We start from the raw sequence: 27,666 nt of genomic DNA on the forward strand, positions 1-27,666 counted from the left end.
TGTCTGCAGAGCTAAAAACAAACTATTAATATACCCAAAGGGTGTAAGCCTGTCCTATTAAATAAAACCATCAAGTTATTTCATTCAGTATTTTAATTTATTACACAATATAGTACAGTACTGATCAAATACAATTTAAAATGCAAGTTTGTGAATAAACACATCCGTTACATGGATACATTAATGACATATGTCGATAAACAGATTTAACAGCCACATAGGCTATCCCAGATCCCCAAAAGATGCTAAACTACTTCCTTGTTCTTTGTTTTCACATTTAGAAAGTAGTCTGCAAGGTAATCAAGTAAAATTAGTCAATTTCATTAGATATAAGAAACATATGCAGATGAAAAGCAAAGAATATACAAAGTGAGACAGGTTGTGTGTGCCAACATAAAATAATCTACATACAATTTGATTGACTGGGACTTTGGGGCTGAGCGCAAATAACACTGATAAATGTAACTTGGGGTATAAAACTATCTTACAAAGTGCCAATAAACTTGGGATGTAATGCTGCAAGCAAATTCCTTGGGCAATGCTGGACTGTTGTTGAGTTATGAACAAAGGACCAGCCAGACAACCTTTTAAGTCTGGGTTTAGTGTCATAGAAGAACAGTTCGGAGAGCAGTATTGAGCAGTGCCAGCACATTTCTCCACTGATCTCAGACCAGTCTGGATAACCACAATGGAAACTAAAACTGAGGGGCCTATAACCTTGTACAACTATCCCTAACTCCTACTTCTCTAGTGTTTCTCAATCTGAAGTTCTGAAGGAACTAGATAGGCATAAGCAATATGACCTATGGAGCTACAATATTGCTTTCATCTGTCTGGTTTCTTCCCGAAGGTGAGGGGGGGGAGGGTGAATGGATTAAAAGACAACGGATTCTCAAAAAGATACTTTTTCTTGCCAAACATAAAAAAATAGCTGTTGACAAAAGTAGACATGAAGAATGCAAAATATCTATTTGTGACCAATGTGGGTGTGTAGTCAAATACTGTGTATGAAGCTTATCTCTGTTAAAACAAGGTTATGAATATTCAGGAGGACAGTAACACGGTTCTCAATTCCTTCATAACATGAGACCAATTTGAGGCTATATTTTTATCAAGAAACATCTAATACACTTAAAAGCTTTGAACGATAGAAGATAATATGAAAATTATATGCAGTAATTCACAGCTTGGGACTCCTATTGGCTTGAAGGAAAAGCATTATATTGCGTTTTAGCAAGTTTTTTGAGACTGAAATTTAATGGGAATCTGTTAAAATAGTATTTGCTTGCAGGAAATGTTTCCTTACTGCTATTCTGAAATGACAGAAGAACCATTGACCACTTACAGATGGTCAATTTAACTCCGGCCCGAATACAAAGTTACAACCGACTCACAGCTAGATCTAGTAACTAATGGAAAAACTATTGTATTTCTTTTGGTAAAACCATATTTGAGGTCATTTGATGAATGACACATAGCGCCCCCTGAGTGTCTGCTTTGAACTACGGGGAAGAGATACTGCCTTGTTTGATATGCAGGTCAAAAATTCAAGAAGGGCATTCAATGAAAACAATGCTGTTTGTTGTGATGCTCCAACTCTGCATATTTTAGCCTCAGAGGTCCCTCCCCAAAATGCCAACACTACAATTATCCCTGTGTATATGCCAACCTACCATTACAAAAACAGTCCAAACAGGTCCTGGCAGGCGAGTCACCAAATGAGCGAAGCGCCATGCATATCTGAAGGCTGCAGATTAATTGTTAGTTAGTGAAGGAGGGAGGACTCTCCCAAACCACACCAATGTGTTACCATGAGTTGTACTATAAGACTACACACCCAAAGGTAGTTTAAATAACCGACTGCTGAAATGGGACTAATGAAGCAAGTACTGGCCAGAGAACAGAGTGGTAAACGCAGACATTCTCCCAAAGCTCTCTCTAAGAAAAACCTACACAAAACAAAAACAAGCGGTTTCTGAAATCTAACATCTAGTTCAGTCTTTTTTTTATTTTAAAAGGCTTTCTTGCTTTAGTTTGAGATGGCTGTGGATTTCACAGATACAAACCTATATATGTCTCATACAGGTCTTCCAGTTGAAGGCTTTTACCCACAGCTTAGATTGTGGTCCGCAGTGTGCTAGGAGAAGCGACAGAAATACAGTTGAGTACTAACACATTAAAACTCTGATATCCTGCACCAATGTTCCTCTGCACAACATCCCATCCTTGGATTAGCCACTAGACTTCAAGGGCAAGTTTCCCAGACAAATATTAAGCTTAGTCCTGGACTAGAAAGCATGTGACATGGAGAACCTCTACTGAAAGTGATTTTTAGTCTAGGAACAGGCTTAGGTTGAATCTGGTTCTGAATGTAGTAGGGTTGATGTAATAGGTTGTAAATGTTTAGAGTTATGTGGCTTTTATCCAAGGTAAGAACCATTGGGCAGACTATGCTTACAGACTGAATACTGTTTCAATAGATATATTTCCTATACACGCACACACGCACGCACACATCTGGTTCTGTAAAATGATGACAATCACAACAGAGATACAGGTCTAGAGCTCCCTGTGAAACGGGAGTGAGGCAAGGCCGGACGGTAACTCGAGTTGGACAGTGATCGGTTTCCCCTACGGGTGAGAAATGACAGTGAGTGTTGAGTTCTGGATGGGTCCACTCAGGTCGAGAGCTGGGCCAACTCATGGTCGCTTGACGAGCTCACCTGCCTCTCCACCCCCCTTTGCATCTTACAGGTTGCCATCCTTGCCTGAATGTCTCCCTTCTTCTCAAAGTAGTCCACCAGGGGCGGCTCGGTGAGCATCGACGCCAGCACCTGCTCGAAGGTGATGGACCAATCACCGTCCAGCGTGCTGCCTCGCCGCTGCTGATCGCCGGCGCAGCCAATTAGGACCGTGTCATCGGCGATGTCCTCGCACTGCAGCGAACCCGTGCTCACCATGGAGTAGGACGAGACCGACGTGTCATCCTTCACTTCTTCGTCCGACGTCTGCTGGGGCGGCGTTTCTAGCTGGGCCTCCGCCAAAGCCTTGCAGACCAGGGACTGTCCTGAGCTGCTTTCCCCATTCGACTCTTCTTTTTCGGGCTGGGGCAATTCAGCGGAAAGGGTGGGAGTCTGGGTGTAGGTGGTGTCGGTTGGTTTCTTGGCACCATTGTTGGTGAACTTCTTGCCCACCTCTCCGATGCGCAGCAGCAGGCTGGCCACAGTGGCTATGGCGTGGTAGAGCTCCTGCTCCAGTGGGTCCTCGCTGAACATGTTGTACAGGGTTTTACACAGCTCTATGAACTGCTCCTGTAGGGGACACACAGGGGATCAGTCACAGAAATGGCTTCTCCAAGTGTGCATGAGTGGTCAAGTTATGGTCATCTCTCAGTAATGTGTACCTGGTTCATCCTGGGAAGATCTTTAATGGTCTCAATCTTGGGCTCCTTCTCCTTGGCCCACATCCTCAGGTAATACTTATAGTCCTTCACCTCTGAAACAGACATCACAATATTACACTGGATACGTATAGCAATACAGCTTGAATCCTGCAGAGGAAGAATATCAATACTGCAGAAAGGTAATTAACATAGGCGGAGTGAGGCTCACCTTTCTTCTCCTCTGCATCTCCGCATCCCGACGCTTCCCCAGCCTCTTTCATCTCCTCTCCTGCAGACGAAGACAACCACCACCATCATCATGGCCACAAAGCCACTACTCAGACCATCCACACCAGTGTACACACTACACAGTGACAGGGGGTAAAGTGGGCTATCTAGACAGAGGTTGGAGGGGGGGCGGGTTGATGTTTGTATTAGTTTGTGAGACATTCACTTCACGGAAGATGAGGTAAGTCAACTAGCCCACAGATACTAGGAGGGTAACAGGCAGGGATGGAAAGTCCACGCTCTGAGATGCAGATACCACAGAAAGTCAGATAAGGGGAAAGATGTGATGTCTATCACACCAGAAAGAGAGCCCCGAGTGGACTGTACCAAGTGGACAGGAAGAAGAAATGAGGGGGGACCCACTCTGTATAAAGTTGTGTAATCTGCTGGTATGCTATCACATGGCGAGGTTATTAACAGGTTAGAGAGTGTCCTCTATGAACTAAAACAAATAATTGTTTCACACATTTGTAGATTGGAATATTAGATTGACTATTCTGCCTGACAGCGTGGCCAACATTTTGTTGATCAAACATGTCTTTGTGACAGAGTCACAGAGAGACAAACCTGAGGTCACTTCCTGCACCAGGAAGTCCAGATCAGACAGGAAGGGAGATTCTGGAGCGTTGAGAAGAAAACAAAACGAGATGCAGACCAGGGACTTTTATTACAGAAATGAGAGAAATAAAGCGCAATATAGAGAAAGATTAAGACAGAAAGTAAGTGAGGGAGGAAACAGATCCATGAGGATGATGATAACACACTGTCAGTTAAATCAAGTAGTAGGAATCCATTTTCCATGCGCACACACACACACACACACACATGCAACAGAGCAGGACTGTAGGAACCACTCATTGCCTTAAGTAGAGCATCTAAAATGTCAAATATCACATTTAAATTGTGAGCAAACTAAATTATGAGAGATGGTTACCAAGTGTGTATATTCCCCCTATAGAAGTATAAGAGTGTATGCTCTACGCATATGTCAACAGTAATGTGTGTGTACCCTGTGGACTGTCATCGTCAGTGAAGAACTGCGCAGCCTCTAGTGCCGACTCGGCCTCCTCTGGACACAATGCTGTAAGAGAAACAAGAAGCATGTTAGCACTAGCATGTATTTGTCATGACTGTCCATGTGAGGATCCATACAGGTCAGATCAGTATTGCAATAAATAACTTCGGCCTGACCCACTCTCACCTGCAGACGGGGGTGTTGACAGTTCACACCCTGATGTAAATCAAGGATTAGAACTTTAAGCCATCTCCCTCTCCAAATTCACCAAAGGAATGTGCCTTTGTTTCACAGACGTTTTCCCTGCCAAAACTGTAACACGTTCTAAAGTGAATACTGGAACAATATTTCTAACATAGAACATGGGGAATGGTCAGAGGTGAGAAATAATGTCATTTTGGGTGTTATTTTGTGATGTCATTAAAAATGTTATAAAGTAAATACTGTAACTTGAGAAGTATATACACTACATGTACGAAGTCGTCATCCTCTTATGTTGTGTATGAAATACGACGAGTGTTTTTGTTGAGGGATGTAAATGTTAGAAACTATAAGACAAAATTGTTTATATAAAACTGTGCACAGCAAGTAGTCACCACCCCTTGAGTGAGGTCAGAGAGCGTGTCAGCCTCACAAACCACCCCTTTTGAATGAACTGTGTAAAACAGTGGGTTAAGAATTAACATATCAGGCCAGAGAAGCATGTAGCTGCAGCTCACTTGTAAAGTGGTTCAAACTCTAAAATCTCAACACGAGGTAGAGGCGAGAAGCTCACCTCCCAGACAATCACTGGAAGAATCAAGACATCTAAACGTAAATACATTCATCATTTCTTACCCCAAACGATGGCAGTTCGTGTGCAAAGTATATGGTTAATGTGAGAGTAGTTTCTAAATGTACCAAAGTATTATGTCCCTCTCTCTCTTTTGTAACAAGCTGCCATGTTGTGTTAGTCCGTAAGGGACCTGTTTCGTTAACTAGTAAATAAATTAACCAATTTGTGTAGTACTAAATCATAAGAAAGGCTAGGCTTTTGCAGATGTTGGAGGCTACGACTGTTCAGAATGACGATATGATATGAGGTTATGATTAATAGGTTGACTGTTTCTGGATGTAACCTTTTAGAGTTTAATTCGGAAGATGGTAAAAGAACCGCTCTCGTGGTGCCCCAAATTCCTATTGAGTTAATAGTTACATAATTCATTTAAAATTGGGTAACAAAACAATTATTTAATTAGATAAATAACAGTCATCAGATTAATGAAATATAATACATACACATTGTCACTCATTCCCACAAGCACACACATTTTCTCCAACTGCTCAATTGTTCTTAACTCTCACTTTTTTTAACTGCATTGTTGGTTAAATCCCTTCACCCCCATTTCCGCTTGGATCCCGTTAACGGGATTGATTTGACAACATCCAGGGAAATTGCAGTGCACCAAATTTAAAAAACAGATATACTCATAATAAGAATTGTGTTATACATCAAAATACATCTTAACTTCTTGTTAATACAGCCACATTGTCAGATTTCAAAAAGGCTTTATGGCGAAAGCAGACCATGCGATTATCTGAGGACAGCACCCCGCATACAAACACATGAAAATCAGATTTCAACCAGGCAGGTGCTACACAAAAATAAGAAATAACAATATAATTCATGATTTACCTTTGAAGATCTTCTGTCGGCACACCAAAATCTCCCATAAACATAAATTCCTTCATTTTATCCCCAAAATGTCAATTTATTTGGCACGTTTGATTCAGAAATACACAGGTTCCAACTCGCCCAACATGACTACAAAGTATCTAATAACTTACCTGTAAACTTGGTCCAAACATTTCAAACAACGTTCCTAATCCAAACCTATGTATCCTAAAACGTAAATAATCAATAAAATTTAAGACGGGGAAATACTGTGCTCAATTGCTCAATACAGGACGAAAATAAAGTGAAGCGCGTTCCAGGTCGTGCGCTCCAAAAGACTCGAGTCCCTTTGTGACACATGGAAAGGAATACTTAATCTCTCAAAGGAAAAACATCAACCAATTTCTAAAGACTAGTAGTTGACATCTAGTGGAAGCCATAGGAACGGCAAGCATATTTCTATTAAAAAATGTTTTCCCTGGATGGATTGTGCTCGGGTTTTTGCCTACCAAATCAGTTGTTGTACTCGCAGACATTATTCAAACAGTTTTAGAAACTTCAGTGTTTTCTATCCGATTCTAATAATAATATGCATATCCTAGCTTCTGGGCCTGGGTAGCATGCTTTTCATCCGGATGTTAAAAATACTGCCCCTAGCCCAAAGAGGTTTTAAGGGCCTGTAAGTAAACATTTCACGGTAAAGTCTACACCTGTTGTATTTAGCGCATGTGAAAAATGTAATTTGATTTGAGAGAGACAATTCTTCTCTCATGTGCATACTGTCCCTTTACAAACACACACAGGGTCACAAGTGTGTCTGCTGGCTGGCTGACTGCAGGCTCACATCTTCTGCATTTATTGATTCACTAGAACTGTTGTTTCTGAGTGAAAAGTCTGAAGCCAAGTCAGAATGTGAGTGTCAATATCCTGCAGTATGTCTGCAATACATTTATCATAGGTAGGTTAGACTGTTATTGAACCTGAAGAGTTGTTTTTCCCTGCTTACCTGGCGGCAGGTGAAGTTTGTACAGTAACTTCAGTTTCTCTGTCATGTCTCCATGGTACATCCCACCTGATGGGAGACATATGGTTGGTCAGTTACCCAATTGGTGGCAGAGATGGGATCCATGCCAACTACAATCTTATAATCAACCAGTCAAATTAGGCACGGGGACTTATCCTTCTACAAACTAGCACATAATTGTTCTCAAAACCACAGCTGAAAACATCAATGTTGTAATGCATGTCAGTTAAGTTGCAGCAAGTTGCGATTCCTTAATTCAACTCACTCAGGCCTGTGACAAACTCTTTGAAGTTGATGAGGCCGTCCTTGTTGCTGTCCAACAGGCGGAAGTGGCGAGCGGCCAGTGTGACGGTGTGAGTGCCACACAGCCAGGTGCCCAGGGCCCCGAACAGCTGGCAGAACTGTTCCAGGTCGATGCGGTACTGCTCCAGGTAGGGCAGGCTGGGGTCATGGCGCTCCGCCGCCGTGCAACTGGCCCCCCAGTAGCAGCTCATAATGTGCTTGGCCTGCCATGGGCAAGGGGAGTGGGATGCAGTTTAGAGGTGGTATTAGCTGATACTTGAGATAACAGCTTGATAGCGATGGCTTTTGTTAAGGGCTTTCAGGTTTACACTTGTTTGCAGCCTCAGCCACAACTTTTGTTCTCAGTCTATTGATAATGGCTCACTTGGTTGCACAACACCTAACATGTGACAGCTGTGTGACCTGTTATCATCACCGCAACCATGACTAATACCCACCACACTAAGTTGCCATGCCTGTGTTTAGAACATTGCTAACAAAGAACTTACTGAATAAAATGTTGACCAGTGTTTGGTAATGGTGTAAAAGCCACAGGGGCAGTAATAATTATGCCAATTTCTCACCTTGAAGAGAACATAGAGTTCTTCTAGCTCCTCGATGCTAAAGGCTGAGTCGGTCATGATGGCCCTCACCTGTGGACAGACACACAGCTTTACAACAAGACAGAGAAAAATCTCTGGCTATAGCACATTGGACCAAGTAGGAACAGTAAGACAATAGATCATTATTAAGTGAAGGTTGGAATGGAGTATAATGTAGACTAATCTCAATGCTATGAAATTCAGTTGTCGACATCAAACTACAACCATCAACGCAATGAGATCAAGAAACTAACGTCACTAAGAGTTTCAATCACAGTCACTTCTTTGACATATGAACTCACCACACTCCTCTTGGCAGTGTCTTCCAGCGATTGGATAACCTTTAACCTCTGCTTGAACCTCATCTGCTCGATGACATCAGCACGCAGACCTCCAAACTTCTGCTCAGGGACACAGAGAAACAGAGGGAAAAGGCAGGTGTTATAGAATTGTAGTATAATAGAATTGAAATAGAGTTCAATAGAGTCAGTTACAAATGTATCCCGAAGTCACTGACTTGTAGAATCTACATCAATCTCTCCTTGTTCAATGCGATTGAGTAAACAAGCGAGTTGTGTTTGAGAACTAAGAATGCATTTTTCTGTGAAAAAGTCATTTGTCTCTCCTAGTCATGCTGGGAGGACTTGTCTTACGTCATAGGATGACTTGATGAGCTGGAACACGTCAATCTCAGGTGGTGGTTCATCACCACTGGTCAACAGGGCGTGGAGGTGGGGAATGGGAGGAGACACAGTCTGCTTGTTGACAACATTGTCCAGGTACCTGAGAGAGAGTGAGAGAACAACCACTTATTCTCAGTCCAGCGCAATATGGCTATAGCTTCATCAGTCCAGAATGTCAATGTCACCATTCATAAATAAAAATGTAAAACAATTAAGGTTTCTGTATAGTTACCCTTCCAATGAAACATTTTGGCTACATAATGTGTGGTATCAATTCCAAGAAACACTTGAAATCCATCACTCACTGTCCCAGTATGGTCATGGCCTCTCCCTTAGTGCAGACAGTCTCTCTCACCCCCCCACTCACCGTCCGAGTATGGTCATGGCCTCTCCCTCGTCGGAGCAGCCCAGCAGCGTGTCCATGTTGGCGTGCAGCACGGCCAGTGCCACCTGGAAGATGACCTTGATGCCCTCGTAGAAGAAGCAGTCGACCAGGAGCACGGCGCTGTCGAAGGGCATGACGCTGAGAAACAGCGTGAGGAACCAGGAGAGGGAGATGGTGGAGATGACGCCCAGCTCCTGCATGTGCTCGTAGAGGAGGGGGAGGCACTCACGAGTCAGCTCCTCAAACACGCCTTGGTCAACGAGAGCACCTGGGGGAGGGAGAATTTTAAAAAGTCATCCATATCCAAACATACCCATCAAGGTTGGGTTCAATTCATTTTAGGAAGAGAGGTAAAACTGAAAATCATGCAATGAAAAGTCTTTATAGAAAATTGGAAAACTGAATCGACCACAGCCCACAATCAACTACTGAGTTCTTATCACCCTTAGAACCTTCAGCAATCGTTCTATTTCTATGGCAATTAGCGGCTCTGTATTTCTATTGTCAGTCTTAGCTGTCACTCACCCACAACCCTGGTGTTGTAGTAGTCTGGCAGCATCCTCTCACAAAGAGCCACCAACAGCCAGAAGGCCTCCTCCTCTGTACAGTACAGCAGCAGCACCGACGTCACAATGTTCATCGCCTGGAGGGGACAGGCATCGATCATTGTGTACTCTTCTGCAGCATCACAAATGTTATTTCCTGTCTTAGTGAATTTCTAGTTCCAAGTTATTAGTCGTATGTACGGGATACGCATGATATACATCTTCCAATGAAATGCTTACGTGCAGGTTTTTCCTCGACAAGTCAACGACAACAAGAAATAATACGAACTAAGTAAATGTCAGTAGAATAGAAAATATTTTAGCATAAGGACAATAAAGGAAGGCACAATTTATAGTCCAATATTTACATGTGTATTGGGGAAGGGGGGTTAAGTGTATACATTGAGCAGTATAACAAGAGTCTGGTAGCAGCAGTTGTGATGTGTCTGTGTGTGTAGCATGAATGTATATATGTGTCTGTGTGGTTGTGTGCGAAGGCTGCGGAGAATTAGAGCAGGTGGTCAGTCCAGTTCGTGTTCAGGTAGTCTGCTTGTAGATAGAAGCTGTCGCTAAGTCTGTTCGCATCAGACATCATGCACTGAACCGGTCTGCCCGACAGTATGGACCATTGAGTGAGACGGGGGACACACTTAAGAATTAACAACAAGACAAACTGAAGAGAAGGACGAATCAGAGACAAAAACAGGCAGAAATAGCGTTACAGTAAAGAATAGACCACCAGACTACGGTAGTTTCTTTGCAAGGTTTCTGTTAGCCGGTAATAGCTGGCGTTTGGCCGATAAAAAAAGAAAAGCCAATAAATAAAATTGTCCCTTTTCACCTATTAATTAAAACACCAGTTCATACAAATACATTTGACTGGTCATGCTTATCCATCTATAGGTTAATTTGCATAATTTAGTGAAATACATTGGCACCTGTACAGTATATTCATTATGCATCTTATTTATCAAACATGTACAGTATACAAATACAAAACCTTTGAACGGAAAATCTGTCAAGAGCTGCTGCTAAAACATCTCAAACAGCAAATGCATAGGCAGGCTTCATCAGCGCATCACACACCACTTTGCAATGATCTGGAGGCAGTATGCTTTTTCAAAACATATACTTAAATACTTAAATTGCTTGGAACCTGAACATTTTAATCGATACGAGGCATTACCTTGCTTCAAAGTAGCCTAGCCAAAATCTGACCATATCAGTGGATGCAATTATTTTATATGAACTTTCTTCCATTGTCCTGTAGCCAAATGCACAATCCTAATCATATTAGGATAGTAGCCCATGCTAGTTGTTGCATATTAGATCTATCCCCTTTCAACATTTCTAAACTGATATTTTTATCTCTGTTACTTAAAACCACTAGCATGTGCGGTGCCTTTTTGACAACGTTTTACCCCCGCTAATAGCATTATGGAAGAAACATTTGCGTATAGCCTACTGCCTTGTGCGCATATAATGTGAAGAAATAAATCATTTATCAACATTTTAAGCTAAAACGCTCTGATCTGTTGCGTCAGACTCATTGCTTAATTTTTTATATTTTTTAAATGATAATAATAATGTAGCCTAGGCCTACTGGTTGTATGAATTTGGGATCTATAGTCCAAAGTTCGTTTGGAATAGGCTATTTCTTTCCCGACAAGCTGGCCAATAAATTAGGTAAACCTGCGTGGGATAGTAAATTGACATTAGCTAGTGATCTTGCTATTCGTTACTCGGCTTTTTGACTGAGGAAAAGTAAATGTGGACAGTTATTCAAAACATCTTCAAAGTTCACATGCAAATTTGGTAAGAACCGCACATCGTTGCATCCTCGTCTTGCATGTTCTGTTAATATGATTTACCATAATCTAAATGTGATTTGTCATTCTGAGTACCGTGGGTGGATGCCATAATCAGGTTACTCACCCAACGCATATGGGTCCGGCAAATTTCTGAAATGTCCTGTAAATAAATACAGAAATGTCCGGTGCCACATTTTTTAATGGAAAGCCTGCTTCCCTGTCCCATATAATTCAAGCACTATTTCCAGGGAATGCTTAGGACGCTAGGCCTTCGTTCCAATCTCATTATCAGCTTGAGGCTTTTCATGTTTGAGTCAACTCAAACAGTCAGTCTGTTTCAGATGGCATTTCCAGGAATTTAATTCCACTATAGCATTACATTGGAGTTATTTCAACTACTTCAAAGCATCCAACTCAATTGCCCACTCTCTGGAACCAACTTCTGCATTCCAGAGAAGTTTCTAAATATAACAGATAGGTTTAAGTATCAAACTCTAAAACAAAGTGTAAGAAATCTCATGACATCTCACAGACAGTGACCATGTTAATTGGTTTTAACGTTTAACAACAAAAAGGAACCTAACAAGTTTCCAACATCAACAGGTAACAGTGGTGGGCCCTCAGGGCCAGCAAGGACTTCTCTGCTGGCCTAAACATCATCAGAATATAAGTATTTTAAAAATATATATATTTTCCCACAAATATGTATTAAATTATTCCCCAGAGTAAGAGTTATACTCTTCCTTTCATAGCTTTCCCCTTGCTTGCACTGCTTCCAGCCCCAGGTTGAGATTTGGAGGGCTGGTCTTTACGTTAGATCTTTTATCCAATCATATTCAGCCATCATGTGTTGCCAGGGGTCTAAAATCTGCCCTCAGGCCTTCAGAATCAACAGTGCGGGCGCTTGTAGCTTAAAGTGAATGGAAATGAAAATTTAGTGTCAACCAATCAGCTTTAGAGTTGGCTATTGTACGCCTGCTGGCTGGCTCCAGTGTTACACAGGAGCCAGCTAGCAGGCGTAGAGCGTGCACATCTTTTGATTGGATTGCCAATATTGAGAGGCAGGTCCTATGGGCAGGTCTATGCAGAACCTCAGAACTAGGAAACTGAATTTTATAAACAAATTAATTTGCATACTACTAAGCTGTTTTTTCAACCCACAATGGCGTAAGGAGGAGAAGATATCGATCTGGTCGAGGATATAATCATAACGCCATTCTCAAGACGAACTTTTCAAAAAAAGTTAGACATTGTAAGGATAGGTTGCCCGACGCCGACGCTACAAGGCCTGTCACAGGCGGGAAAGGGGTTCGTTCGCCACTTTCAAAGTTCCAAGTACGAGCGCTATCAATGGCTCACAGGCCCCGAGAAGCACTGCAAACTGTACTGCTGGGAATGCCTATTATTTGCAAGTGATCGATTTGGTGTTTGGAGTCACACTGGCTTTGCAAACTTGAGTTGTCTAACCAAGGCAGCAACGAGACACCAAAGTACGCCTGAGCACTTACAAGCAATGGTGCTTTTGAAAACTTTTGGGGACACCCGAGTGGATCTACAGCTCAACGAACAAGCGCACAGGGCAACAGAGCTGCACAATGAAAAGGTGAAGAGAAATAGGGAAATATTGAAAAGACTCATTGATTGTGTCATGTTTTTGGGTAAACAGGAACTTTAATTTAGGGGACACGATGAAAATGCTGACTTTTTTTTGGACTTAAAGCTCAAAGTTTGTGGACCAGAAATGGATAGAAGAAGAATATTAATATAACTCTGTTGCACTCAACTATGTTCTTGCCTATTAGTTGAACTGTACTGTATTGTACTCTTCCCCTGCAATTCTCTGAATAAAAATGTCAATTTCAAGGTGACGCAAAGCCTGGTTATACTGCGTTTAAATGTATAGTGTCTAGAGCCATGGCATCATAATGATGGTAATAAGAGGTGGGTTAATTCGGGGGGGGGGACTGTGTAGGACCTCACTGAAGGCCCAGGCACGCCACTGCCAGGCAAGCTCTTTCCTGGAACCCACAAGGAAAACAGAAGAGAGGGCACCCAAGAAACATCTGGCAGCGGGAGCTTGAAGCAGACACCAAAAGATCTGGCATAAGATGGAACAAGACTGAGTGTGATGGAGAGTCATTGATGACCAATGATGCTCCCTGGAGAGCGACGAGCCTAAGTAAAGTAAAATTGTTGTTTTTTAAGTTGTCATACCTGGCAGTATCCTATGCCAGGGTTGCGGCAGGCGTAGGCGGTGAGGACCCTGCGGAGGGCAGCGATGCCCATCTCATTCTGGAAGGCGTGGTGCTCGGGCATGGAGCGGTGCAGGTCCCTCTCGATCTCCTCCGTGGCCAGGGTACAGCGGCCCATGGCCTGCTCCACCAGCTCAGCATAGTAGCCAGGGTGGGTGGCCATCTCATTCTGAGCTCCTGGAGAGGAGATGGATGGTAGTAAAAGGGTTAAATCCATATGGATTTGTCAGTCGGCAAAGGATCTAACACTTAGATCCTTTTGATTCTATCCGTTGTATGACTGGTTGTTTGTTTGTTTGTTGTATCAACAAAAACATGAGCCAACTTTACATATTTGCTAGAAAACACAGTCGACAGATTCCTGAAAACAGACTAGTCATTCCAGATATCATTGCAGGACACAATCCTGGTCATTGAGTGCTATCATTTTACATAGAGGAAACAGCCAAAGTACAAAAACACATCCACATAGCAACACAATCCAGCAGTTCCGTTTCTAGGTTCTCTCATTATTGTGTAACCCTTGCTTAGCTAGGCCGCATGACTCAGGAATCTAGTTGGTCAGCTGATACCAGATGAGTCAGAAAGGAATGACGGAGGGGAGGGGTCAACTTGGTGACGTTGCAATAACAACACTTCCCTAGTCAATATGGCAGAGACAATGAAACACATTACCTTCAAGTCACAAGGTAGGAGTGAGTGCTTTCCTTGAAACCAACAGATTGCTGATGTGGATGTGCACCACACACACACACAAATTAGTGGATCTGGCTATTTCAGCCACACCCATTGCTGACAGGTGTGTAAAATCGAGCACACAGCCATGTGATCTCCATAGACAAACATTGGCAGTAAAATGGCCTTACTGAGGGGCTCAGTGAGTCAACGTGGCACCGTCATAGGATGCCACCTTTCCAAGTCAATTGGTCAAATTTCTGCCCTGCTAGAGCTGCCCCGGTCAACTGTACGTGCTGCTATTGTGAAGTGAAAACGTCTATGAGCAACAATGATTCAGCCGTGAAGTGGTAGGCCACACAAGCTCAAAGAACGGGACCGCAGAGTCCGGGAGCTAGTAGCATGTAAAAATTGCAACATTCACTACAGAGTTCCAAACTGACTCAGCCACACACAAGCCTAAGATCACCATGTGCAAAGTCAAGCGTCGGCCGGAGTGGTGTAAAGTAGGGTTGGGCGTTATTACAATATAATCGGATATCAACTACGTTTAAAAGACATCGATGGCAACAACATTGTGATGTGTAATATAAATGATTGTCACACACAAAAAAAGCTATTTGACCAAGAAGGAGAGTAATGGGAGTGCTGCATCAGATGACCTGGCCTCCACAATCACCCAACAGCAACCCAATGGGGATGGTTTGGGATGAGTTGGACCGCAGAGAAAAGCAGCCAGCAAGTGCTCAGCACATGTGGGAACACCTTCTTCGAAGAAACTCAAATATAAAATCTATTTTTTTTTGGTTACTACATGATTCCATGTGTTATTTCATAGTTTTGATGTCTTCACTATTATTCTACATTGTAGAAAATAGTAAAGATAAAGAAAAACCCTGGAATGAGTAGGTGTGTCCAAACTTGACTGGTACTGTATATAATATTTAAAAAATGCACAGACGCTAGTTTAACCTATTTGAACATGACTGGTACCGCTGGAGTCAGGCAGCGCACAACAATGCAGCTCACAGCTGAGCTACACGCCAAATTACCTACCTATTCCTATTTGCCATAGCCTTTTTCATAAATATGTAGGTAGACTTGGCCTACTATTAACATAAGAGTTGGTTATGGTTCTCCTGGCATCTGCCAAACCCAGATTCGTCTGCCGAACTGCCAGATGGTGAAGCCTGATTCACCACTCCACAGAACACGATTCCACTGCTCCAGATTCAAATGGGCGGCGAGCTTTACACCACTACAGCCAACGCTTGTCATTGCTCATGGTGATCTTAGGCTTGTGTGCAGCTGCTCGACCATTGAAACCCATTTCATGAAGCTCCCGAAAAACAGTTATTGTGCTGACATTGCTTGTTGCAATCAAAGACAGGCAATTTTTACGCACTATGAACTGACTAGTTTCGAATGATAGTCCTATGATAGTGACACATTGAATGTCACTGAGCTCTTCAGTAAGGCCATTCTACTGCCAATGTTTGTCTATGGAGACCGCAAGGCTGTGTGCTTGATTTTATACACCTGTCAGCAACGGGTGTGGCTGAAATAGCCAAATCCTTTCATTTGAACGGGTGTCCACATGCTTTTGTGTATATATAGTCTATAATTCAACCGTCAAACTCTGCCATTCAAAATCACCATGTTTGAAGAAACCTTATAGGCTATTATTGAATGCATTTGTTTCTATTTGGTAAATGATCTACCTCACCTTTACAATCTACAATTCTGTTGAATTCATGGTACAGGCCCATTGGCTTTCTGCTAGCTCCACCTAAACCAAACTTGTACCCTCAAAGCTAGCCTGTAGGTGATTAGTGGCGTCTTTGAGAACTGGTACAAGAACAGAAACCATACGGGGGGAGAGTTCCTCTGCAATGACACCTACTTATGGTTGGTGGTTTGAAACCCCACAGACTTGCTGCCAAAAACAACACTAAGACCTAGTGCATCTGTGCTAGAGTATGAGTGGCCTTGTGGTTGGAGCCATCAGCCACAGACTACACAGCCAAAGCAGAAGTTTAGAAATGTAGCCTGACTTCCATCAGAAAAACTGAGTGCAATGACTGCATATTTGGATGCTACAGTTAAGGCATTTGGTAACCGAAGCACGGTATCTATGTAGGCTAACAAAAGCTCTTATGTGCTCTTTGGAGACACATAGGCCAAGAAAATTCTAGAAATTGAATTGTAGAAAACAAAATGTCTACCTGAGAAGAGCAGCCACAGCTCCCCTCGGAGGCTCTCAGGGATACCGTTGAGCACCAGCTCTCTGGTCTTGGAGGTACGGTACATACACACCCCCCTGCCAAACTCAAAGAAGTGGATGTTCCATGACTCCTCTTTCATTTTCTCCTTGGTCTGAGGAGGAGAATAGAAAGAGAGAGAAGGGGGGGTGTCAGTATATCAGTATGACCACCCAAAAATAAAAAGACATCAAGTGAAAGGTATGTTATAACAATATAATGACATTGGTGATCAATGACTAGAATGCTGTAAGGACATGGTGTTTATGCTCCTTTGGTACCACGAGCAAAGCAAACAACGTCAAAGAGCTAAGACAACGAATGGCGAAGTGAGCACTGTTTCCAAGTGAGCCAGGCCTGACTTGCAATCCTTGAGTTTGGGAGCTAGATAGATAGATGAACAGATGGTGGCCTTCAAGTGTCAAATTTCAAGCTTGCCTATACAGACACTCGGTTAAGATAGTATTTTCTTTCGTGTAATGTTAACCATGATAGGACAAGAACCATAGACACGGCATACATTAACCTACATTCTAAAGCATCAAACTCGGTCTACATCTCTAGGTAGTGACAATAAAAGACTGTTCAGAAAGGATCACTTCAGCTTAAAAAACAGAGAGCACACTGAAGTAATAAAAACCATATAAAAAAAATGGGTAGGATATTCTAAGAGCATAAGACAGTCGAAGCCGTTGACGTGAGTCTGGGTGGGGTTGGACTCACAGCTTTGGGCCCGTGGTCCTCTGGGTCGTCCTTCTGGTAGATGCGGAGCAGGCCCTGTGTGGCTGTTGGCAGGCTGGGACTGTAGTGGCGCCCCTGGGACGGTTCCCCTCCTGCGCCAGTGGGTGTGGGGAGGCTGGAGGAAAGTGGGGTGGTACTGGGGCTGGGAGAAACCTGGGGGTGAAGGAGGAGATTGTGGATTTAAAGGGGCGTTATCAGCTAAAACATACCAGCTGGATATCCTGTCATGCTAAAAAGAAGTAAGGAGAGAGAGAATATAAAGAATACACATTTTTATTTACAGTATGTAATAAACAAATCCATTCAAAAGAAGTCATTCTAGCAAAAGCATGACTGTGAATGAGTGGTCATATCATATTAATGTCATCTAGAACGTTGCAGAAAACGGCAAAAAGCCATATTATGGATCACAATCTCATAGGGTTGCAAAATTACAGTAACTTTCCCCAAATTCCCAGTTGGAATATTCACAGAATCAGGAGTGAATAAGCAGGAAATCTGGAATCCACATAACAGGATTTCTTGAAAACCTGAGAATTTTGAAACCCTACTCTTTCACGACAGTGTTACTGACAGATCAAAGGGCCCACCCAAACAGCACACATCCCCTCTGATTGACTCACTGAATAGCCACTGAGGGCAAGCGGGTGGCCGTCGCTCCACAGCTTGTCAGGTGTGCGCTGCAGGAAGTCGGAGATACGCTGGACCAGGAAGTCGCGGTCTTTGAGGTTGGCGAAGAGGAAGGTCATCTTGTTCTTGGTGCTGATGGACACGGGGCAGGGCAAGACGCTGCTGCTGTCTGCCTTCTCCACAATGGACACCTAGAGAGAGGGAGTGAGGAGAAAAAGGGGAAGAGGGAGAAAGAGGTGGTGAGAGAGAGGGGGGAAGAGTGCTTTGTTTATTTACTCTAATGTACAACTAAGAACATTAGGCGCATCCCACGAGGGCATGTTGTCACCCATGAAAAAAAGATGGACAGTGAGAAAGTGAGTGTGAAAAGGATTGCCAGAGAGAGAAAGGAAATGAGAGAAAGGGGGAGGCAGGACATTGGGAAAGAGAGAGACAGAGGCAAGATGTCCGAAAACGAAAGAAAGGGGCGTGCTTGCGTTGTGTGTGTAGGTACCTCTCTGAGGGGGATGATGAGCTGACAGAGGTCCTCCTCACGGCTGCAGAAGCAGATGTAGTTGTTGGAGACAAACAGCTGGCCAACAATGTGCATCTTGGCGAAGGGCGTCCACAGCGTGCAGCCTGTGTGTCCGTCCAGGCGCTCGTCCGGGGTCAGGCGGAACAGTGCCCGGTAGCGTTCGTTCTTGGCCCGTGCGTCCAGGTCCCTGAAGTTGACATCCAATAGTGAGAGGAGGAGTACATTAGCAAAAGTAGATAAACAGTAAATATATACACATGAAAAAAAAAATATGGTGATTTATCAGTGAGATGCAGAAAATTGAGGACCATCATTAACAAAATCTGGTGTGTTAGGAAGAACAATACACACCGTGCTGCCTTTTTTAGGACCTGAATTGCCTACCCCTGTTCTCTGGAGGTTGAACAAGCAAGTTCCTGGAAGAACTCTCCATTTCATTGAAAACAGGTGTTCGGAAAAATTCCGGTCAGAAAAATAAGGCAATTCCCGACTCATCTCTCTTGAACCTTGAAACCTCATACCTCTTGAGTGCCGAGACGTTCTTAAGCGTCTTGCATGCCTTGGGCAGCGTGCGGTCGGCAGAGAAGCCCTCGTTGTCCAGCAGCTGGCGCATGGCAATGGTGGCCAGCTGCTCCATGAGCTTGAAGGTGTCGTTTATGTTGAGGAACATGGAGAAGTAGTGTTCCGTGTGCCGTGTGCTCACCCGCACACTCTCCGGAAACACCAGCGTGGCGTTCTTCTCAAGACGTGTCACTTCCGTCCACTGCACCACCAGGGTCACTATAAAGGGAGACGGTGTGGGGGGGAGAGAGACAGAGAAAAGGGATAAGAGGGAGAGAGAGAGAGCAAAGGAAGGGGGCAGTGAGCAAGCAGAGATTGGGGTACAGTAGAGAGGAAGAAACAGCAGAAAGGGAAAGAAGGTAGATTTCATAGAATTCCATTTGTCGGGGTTACTGCTGCAACATTCAAGTGGGGTTACCTCTACACCCATACAAACTCAATACTCCCTGTCCTTTCACACACTCTCTCTTAGCCCCATTATCTTCTTCTGTAACCAGTCTCATAAGATTCCTACCCATTTCATTCATTCTTAGACACACATGCATGCGCACACACATCCTATGCAAGCATGTCGGGTGAGCGAGCACACACACACACACACACACACACACACACACCTTCTTTCCCCAGGAGGAAGGAGTAGAAGCAGAGGTGGTTGACGCTGAGGTAGACCCAGCCCTGGCGGGGCACACGGCCCTTCCAGTAGCTACAGGAGTAGTAGTTGACCAGCTTCTCCTCGCCGGGCATGCCAAACAGCTTCCTCATCTTCTGCTCGGCCTCGCGGAACTTGCCAGAGTCCTCGTCCTCCTGGGCCGCTTTGCTCTTGTTCTCCTCAGCGATGATGCCCTAGATAGAAAGATTGGAGGAAGACACGATTGCCACTTAGAATGGGCATGAATGGCATTTTCCGGATTGCATGGATTTCGGTCAATGTGACCATGACACATAGATCTGCTCTTAATAGAGGAACTGAGTCAGCAGCTTACATAACGCAGGAGAAACAATTAAGATATTGGCTAACCCAAGGTTTGACCATAGAATTTGAATGTGTTCTAATTCTAGGAGGTTGAACTATGCTTTGTGGCAGCAGTGCCTACCGAGACCTTCCCCTTAACGAAGGTGGTGATGTCTTCGTCGTTGTCGAAGATGGAGAGCGTCTGGAGCAGGTTGGCCTCCAGCCACTCCCAATGCCCTGTGATCTCCTTCCGGGAGGAGCCTGGGAAAACACAGTATTTCAGCACAACAAGAAGAGGTCTCTTTAGACCTGATCATAATGGATAGAATGTATATAGTCCCGATGCTTTTATACAGTTGTATTTAAATAAGCTAGCTTCAAAACAGTTTGCCTATCCCAGAATATTCAGAAGTGTCATGGCATAGTTTTGCACCCACCACAAGCGATGCTCCAGAAGATCTGGGAGTCCCCTGTCTGGTGCAGGATCCTATAGGGAGCCACTCTGGCACTTGAGTCCAGGACCACGTCCATGGTGCCCACCAACAATCCTGAAGTAAAACAGCACAGCATTTTAGGCATGAATCCCAATAGGGGACTACAGGTCAACCATGCAAAATATGAAGTAGCTGGCTGGAGGAGTCCTAACTTTGCATGTGTGACTTTTAACCTACTTTCTGGGTAAACAAATGTTATTTGGTTAAGATCTGAATTGACATCTATTTTTTAGGGGGAGTGTGGAAGTCCAACACCTGTTGAAGCACATGCATTGAAACTCACATGTGCACGCACATACACATACCTCAATCATTCCTACATGGTTAATGTGTACCGTAGGCTAGTCTTAGACCTTGCGTATGTTCCTAGAACTCGTCAGCAACACAGCTGCAGTGGTGCTGTTGCTTTTACATTTAAGTAATTTTTAGACAAGGACTTGGGGGAGAGATATCTAAATCAAAGGGAAACATCATAAACCCTTGTGAATGAAAGGCCACTTGTGTGGAGTCACCTAAAATGAGACTTGATCTAATTCAGTACAAATCTAACTAAATTATGAGTGTCGGACTAGATAGCTTCCTAGCCTAAAAATAGTTATTTAATATGAAATCGTTTTTCATTACACACCATAGCCTAGTGGTTAGAGCGTTGGACTAGTAACCGTAAGGTTGTGAGTTCAAACCCCCGAGCTGACAAGGTACAAATCTGTCGTTCTGCCCCTGAACAGGCAGTTAACCCACTGTTCCCAGGCCGTCATTGAAAATAAGAATATGTTCTTAACTGACTTGCCTGGTTAAATAAAGGTAAAAATTAAATTGAATTACAGGAGATAGCTAAAGTTACCTATATCTGGTGTTTTATGATAGCACCAAATTCAAAGTGGGAGGCTAATCCAAGTTCAATGTTTTTGTCATATGGCAGTGCTAGCTTGCACAGTATCGGGTTGGCTAAACTAGTATATGGTCCCTTGAAGACTACTGGGAACTCGGAAAAAAACGAGGTCGAATCATGACGTCAGTGATCTCCAAGTCGGAAAATCGAAGCTCAAGAAAGAGGCCCGAGTTCCCGACCTGGAATTCCGAGTTGGATGACCTTTCAAAACTAGTTTCCAACTCGGAAACTCGAGCATCTTTTTGAGATCCGAAATTAAGATCACTGACGTCATGATTTGACCTCGTTTTTCCCAGAGTTCCCAGATGTCACGAAAGCACCATTTTAGCAAGCATTATAGCTATCAATTATGTTAGCTAGTAGTAGCAAAGAGCGAGAATGGTAAGTGAAGAAAAAACAAAGCTAACGTTAAATAGCTAACAGTAGTTAGCGCCACTTTTCCCCACGTCAACACAACAGCTTGCCTGTGTGCTAGCTATCTTGCTAACACCCAAGCCTGCTAACAAAAGCCCTCGTTACTAATGCAAGACATTAGCCAACACAAATTATATTTTTCAGAAAACAGTTATACCAAATTATTGAATTTCATAGTTACCAGTGATGCCCCCTCCTTTTCCATGGCCCTTTCTCCGCTGGAGAATGAAAAAGGGGTTCGCCCTTTCGCTCACCCACAGAGCGTTGGCCAACAACACCTCCTCCGGAGTTATCCACATTTTGAATGACCTTTTTCCAAATTACGCACTTATACTTGGATATTATGCTGCACCGCGTACGTTAAGAGACTTTACACAGGCCTGTTTTGCAGACGTGTTGCCTGCTGTTTTGAGTTCATGACCGCGGGCAGTCCGTCTGTGCAGCTGTCTGTTGTGTTTCTGAAACTGGTCCACTTCTACTTGCACGAAACACGCCCACTGTACGCTGCGTCGCTTCTTGACGTGGTCACTGTCACTGCAATATTTTTGTAATCATAATGCACATACTGGTAGGACTACACAGATGCCGCTTTCAAAAATCACTGGGAAGTTAGTGATCTTCAGGTCAGAAAGTCGGATCTCTAGAAACAGGCCCGAGTTCCCTTGTTGGAATTCCAAGTTAGATAACCATTCAAATACATTTTTCCCAGTCTGAGGTCGTTATTTTCCGAGTTCCCAGTTGATTTGAACGATTGGAAGTTGGATATTTCCGAGTGCTCAGTTCCCAGTTGTTCTGAATGCGACAACAGTACAATAGTATGAATAACACCTAGCGGTCAAACAAGGAATTGGTTCCAATTGTTTTTCCACTTTTCATTTTTCCCACAGGGGATTTCATAAACACTTCAAATAAGGGCTGTGATTTGGAGGCATACCCTGGAGTGACATTTGATTACTGCAAATCGCTCTAGGAAAAGGTTACCTTAATCAATATATTCGCTTGTAGTTACCCCCCCAAATTGAAATGCTAATTAGCTGATAATGTGGCTATCATAAAGAACTACAAATGATTACTGCCAAATTGAGGCAAAAGTAGGATTTTCTGGATTAACTATCTAATGTTAGCTAAATGCAGTAATGAACAAATTGGCTACATTTGTTTAAATGGACAATTCTGTGATCTGTCTTGTGCATGTTTTAAATGGACACAATACCGGTAATGAAGGTGTCAGCTAGAAGATAACGTGCAGCAGTTTGCAGGAATTTGTAGTTTGTAACAGTTTTGCTTCTGTCCCTCTCCTCACCACTGCCCGGGCTCGAACCAGGGACCCTCTGCACACATTGACAATAATCACCATCGTTACCTAGCGCTCCACAAAAGCCACGGCCCTTGCAAAGCAAGGGAAACAACTACTTCAAGGTCTCAGATCGGGTGATGTCAACGAATGAAATGCTATTAGCGCACACCCCGCTAACTGGCTAGCCATTTCATACCGGTTACACTCACCCCCCTTTTGACCTCCTCCTTTTCGCGGCAAACGGTGATCTGGGTCAACAGCATCGATGTAACAGTTTTGCCGGTACATACACACACAACAAGTAGGTCACGTTGTGCCGTGAGGTGTTGCATAATTTGTTTTTCGAAACCAGGCTTGACGCTATATAAGATGGGAGTTCGATGCAAAGTCTGTATTTCCTGGGGACATGTCTGGTGGGGTAAGTGTCAGCGCTGTGTGTAAATTGACTATGCAAACAACTCTTTATTTTTTTGAATTTTTACCCCTTTTTCTCCCCAATTTCGTGGTATCCAATTGTTGTAGTAGTTACTATCTTGTCTCATCTCTACAACTCCCGTACGGGCTCGGGAGAGACGAAGGTTGAAAGTCATGCGTCCTCTGATACACAACCCAACCAGCCGTAATGCTTCTTAACACAGCGTTAACATCCAACCCGGAAGACAGCCGCACCGTGTACCTGGCAACCTTGGTTAGCGCTCAATGCGCCCGGCCCGCCACAGGAGTCGCTGGTGCGCGATGACGCTAGGCCAATTGGTCGCCCCACGGACCTCCCGGTCGCGGCCGGTTACGACAGAGCCTGGGCGCGAACCCAGGAACTCTGATGGCACAGCTGGCACTGCAGTACAGCACCCTAAGTTTTTTCTTGAGTTCTTGAAAGCACCATAAATCCAGAGAATGCCAGACTTTGATGACAAAATTGTTCTGTTCAAGTGAGCACAGCAGCATAAAATGTATTGTATGCTGCTGCATACTGTATATATATATATATATATATATATATATATATATATATATATATATATATATATATATACTGTATATGTACACTGTAGCTAAGAAAGTAAACCTAAGTTTATGTTGTGTAGTAAGCTGTTAGTAGCCCATGGTGACTAACCAAAATAAATTTGTCCCTTTTACATTGTTCTGAACTGGTGGTGCACATGTAACCTATAGCCTTTTTTATAGAAATGTAATCACTGAATATTCTAAGAGATTTCATTTTCTGCTTATATACCCCCTTTATTTATCCTAATGTTCTGACTTGGTGTACAGGGAGTATACTATAAGAACGACCATGTTCTGAATTATGTAGGTGTTGATTTCAAAAGTGCTGAACAAATAGCTATATTGACTACGTTGGTCCTAGCTCGCTCATTGTCTTAATCGAAATTACGGATTGCCTCTTATCCGCTCAATCCCTGTATGCCACAGTTTCAACATCTCAATTGTCAGTAGAAACCACATTTGTCTAAGCAAGTTTTTTAAAGGCAGTTAATTAGTCTGAATGATCTGTTTCGCTGGAAGACCCGGCTCCGCTGATAGCCAGGTGTAGCAGGACTGCTGTTGGGACATCTTTATGTAGGCCCTAACAGTTTGCGGGCACCGTTTGTCACCATTATAGTGAAATTAATGTATTGTTTAGTGCTGTGTTGTGTAGTTAAGACGCATGCCCGCAAAGCCACATTTTGTTGTTGTTGGTATGCCCTACCAATATTTACGTGCTAAAATCGCAACTGGCTAGAAAGATAACAGTTTTTGTCAAATTGACATTAATTGCATTTTAGCTAACCCTAACCTAATTATCCTAACTTGGACCTGGTTTCCCAAAAGCATATTAAGACAACATTTATTTTAGAACCATAGGATCGGGTAGACTGGTCTGCATAATGAGATTATTATGGATAAGAGCAAGAATAGGCTACTTGTATTTGTCAAAAGGCAGTCAAGCATCGATCATCATGTTACCAGAATCAGACCCTCGATATTTATTGGATTGGTGCATCAAGATCACGTCCACTTGACCCCCCTATTTCATCTGAAGCCAAATAAACTGCATATTTTTCCCGAGTCGTAGAGGGAGGACCACACACACCATATCAGCGATATATTGGTTATTATATCAACATTTGCATTGCGTTGGCAGTCTAATTTCTTGCATAATACATTTTACACACACAATGTTCCTACCCTGTCGAATGAACAAATGACTTGTCGGCATTTCTAAAAAGGTACTGAAACGTCCTGTTTCCATCACAACTGTTTTTAAAATATGTTTTTTTATAGAGTAATGTTCCGACTTTACTCGCCTAAAAACTGTGGATGGAAACGTGGTTAGAGTCCTATAAGACACAATACAGACATACAGTTTTGACAAGAATGTTTTGCATTAGGCTATTTAGTGAATGACATACAAACAGTGTAATAATTAATGTTATTGCACAGTGGAATTAGGGGTCTTTGTTTTCAAGCAGAGCGATGGTCTCTGAGTTACAAGAAGATGTATTGCTGGAATGGAATAAAATCCTGCACAGCCTGTAGATCCCCAGGCCCAAGTTAAAGAGCCAAGATCCTCTTCAAATGGGTAACTTTTAACCAACAGCCCCCTGAAATGTTTTGCCACGGTGATAGGCAAGGCCCCCCCCCCAAAAAAAAACAACAACAACATTTTAGAATCTTCTCCAAACTCCAGCTGAAAGGTTGATGATATTTGGCTGCGTTTCAGTTTGAAGCGAGGGACACAGAACGGGGCAACACAATCAACAGGTCGTAGGCAATAATGACACTTTTAATGGTGAGGCAGTACTGTATGTAACACAGTGACCTGAAACTGTGACACACACTCCCCTCCCCGTGTCACATCAATCATCATCCCAAATATCAGATGCAAGGACTAGAACACAAAGGGACAACAAGAACAGAGGACAAAGCCTTCCACCCAAGCATTTACAAGATTGAGAAAGGAAAACAAACTGCTTTCGAGGCCACTTTAGAGATATAGATTGTATATAGATTGTGTGTGTGTGTGTGTGTGTGTGTGTGTATATATATATATACATACATATACACACACACACATACACACTAGGTCCCCCTCACTGGGGGCTGATTAGTACACGCTGTGGGTATTTCATAGGCTTTTTTAAATACACGTTAAAGTGTCATTATATATATATATTTTTATACAGAGACACATTGGTTTCGCTACAGGGAAGAAACACTGCCTGTCACAGAGTTTATAACTTCACATAGCTGCATGTCCATTGTTCCACTGGTCTTATTCTTGCACCAGTCACTGGCCATATAGAGGAAGAGACAGGGTATGTCTGGACATAGCCCACAAGTCAAAAACGTACTCTCCACTGTCCTTTTAGGCAGCATAGTAAATACAACAGAGCCAACTGGTCCACCAGGGAAGAAACAGTATGCCTTTCTATTGTTGCCTTCACGAATAAAGATCCAAAGAAAGCTAAATAAAATGATGGTTTGCTCATCATATATAGCTTACAGATGTATTGCAGGATGCTGACAGTAGGCTACACTGAAACCCGTTCATTTTTTTCCTAGCTCGTTTCAAAATGGACGATACAGAGGTACTGCAAAGTAAGACTAGAAAGGGTTAATTCCCCATTACAGAATATAGAAACAAATTTCAAAAAGGGTCTCTCTGTGGAGAAAACATTTTTCCTAAATGAAAGTGTAAAACAAAGGAGAGGATGACTATTTCCCCTCTTCTTTTTGACAGGTAATAATAGTACATTCTGCATTGGAAGAAGGTCTTTGATGTTATGTCATTGTCGATGTTCCACAAGTTAGTCAAGGTTGTCGTCTAAGTTGTTGAGCCGCCCGTCACCCTCCCGTCACCCTCCCACACAAAGGCTCGCCGGTATGCAGGAAGGTACAAGGCCATCCGTCCCTTAAGACTGGAGTCGAAACCACGGCGATGACCCTCACGACTTGTTGTCATCGTAGAGGTCGAGCGATGCCTGGATGTCGGGAAGCTCCATCTCACAGACCACACTGCGTGGGGACAGGGAGTTCCGGTTGAAGAAGTGGCCACCTGCAAAGGAACATGGGAAAATGTCAATGTCAGTGACACCAAGAAATATTACACACCTCCCAGTTAGATACTTACACTAAATGGCCAAAAGTACTTGGACACCCCTTCAAATTAGTGGATTTGGCTACTTCAGCCACACCCATTGCTGACAGGTGTTTACAATCGAGCACACATTCATTCAATCTCCATATACAAACATTGGCAGTAGAATTCCCTATACTTAAGAGCTCAATGCCTTTCAACGTGGCACCG

The 27,666-nt window shown here is 43.2% G+C and overlaps 2 protein-coding genes across 4 annotated transcripts in view; both read right to left on the reverse strand.

The window, feature by feature from the left end:
- Positions 1-75: 75 nt before the first annotated feature.
- Positions 76-22,842, reverse strand: LOC124010569 (TBC1 domain family member 9B-like). Of its 2 annotated transcripts, XM_046323150.1 has the most exons (22): positions 22,242-22,842; positions 20,698-20,808; positions 20,403-20,521; positions 19,923-20,151; positions 19,266-19,524; positions 18,724-18,931; positions 18,224-18,421; positions 17,583-17,753; positions 16,824-16,974; positions 13,886-14,100; positions 9,841-9,958; positions 9,298-9,583; positions 8,901-9,030; positions 8,550-8,648; positions 8,230-8,298; positions 7,629-7,869; positions 7,346-7,411; positions 4,680-4,751; positions 4,238-4,288; positions 3,612-3,671; positions 3,404-3,495; positions 76-3,311 (listed from the first exon to the last, which is right to left on the reverse strand). In XM_046323150.1, exons 1-22 carry the CDS (start codon positions 22,357-22,359, stop codon positions 2,679-2,681), a joined length of 3,696 nt encoding a protein of 1,231 aa, XP_046179106.1. In that variant the 5' UTR covers positions 22,360-22,842; the 3' UTR covers positions 76-2,678. The 2 variants fall into 2 exon arrangements, with proteins under 2 accessions (XP_046179106.1, XP_046179107.1); XM_046323151.1 differs by lacking the exon at positions 4,238-4,288 and having other exon boundaries at positions 22,242-22,841.
- Positions 22,843-26,121: 3,279 nt separating this feature from the next.
- LOC124010794 (E3 ubiquitin-protein ligase RNF130-like) overlaps positions 26,122-27,666 on the reverse strand; it is a 67,497-nt gene continuing 65,952 nt past the window's right edge. For both annotated transcript variants that reach the window (XM_046323460.1, XM_046323463.1), the window contains exon 9: positions 26,122-27,414. In XM_046323460.1, the coding sequence (XP_046179416.1) occupies positions 27,305-27,414 (110 nt within the window). In that variant the 3' untranslated portion in view covers positions 26,122-27,304. The remainder of the gene's footprint in view (positions 27,415-27,666) is intronic.

Source organism: Oncorhynchus gorbuscha, linkage group LG23 (assembly GCF_021184085.1).
Source record: "Oncorhynchus gorbuscha isolate QuinsamMale2020 ecotype Even-year linkage group LG23, OgorEven_v1.0, whole genome shotgun sequence".
Classification (NCBI taxonomy): domain Eukaryota; kingdom Metazoa; phylum Chordata; class Actinopteri; order Salmoniformes; family Salmonidae; genus Oncorhynchus; species Oncorhynchus gorbuscha.

Bases quoted from the DNA above. Each gene is read 5' to 3' on its own strand.
- LOC124010569 (XM_046323150.1), bottom strand. From the start codon at position 22,359: ATGTGGATAACTCCGGAGGAGGTGTTGTTGGCCAACGCTCTGTGGGTG. The intron at 9,031-9,297 runs GTGAGTGGGGGG...ACTCTCTCTCAG, and splicing joins GCCATGACCATACTCGGACG to GTACCTGGACAATGTTGTCA. The intron at 7,412-7,628 runs GTGAGTTGAATT...GTCTCCCATCAG, and splicing joins AGAGTTTGTCACAGGCCTGA to GTGGGATGTACCATGGAGAC.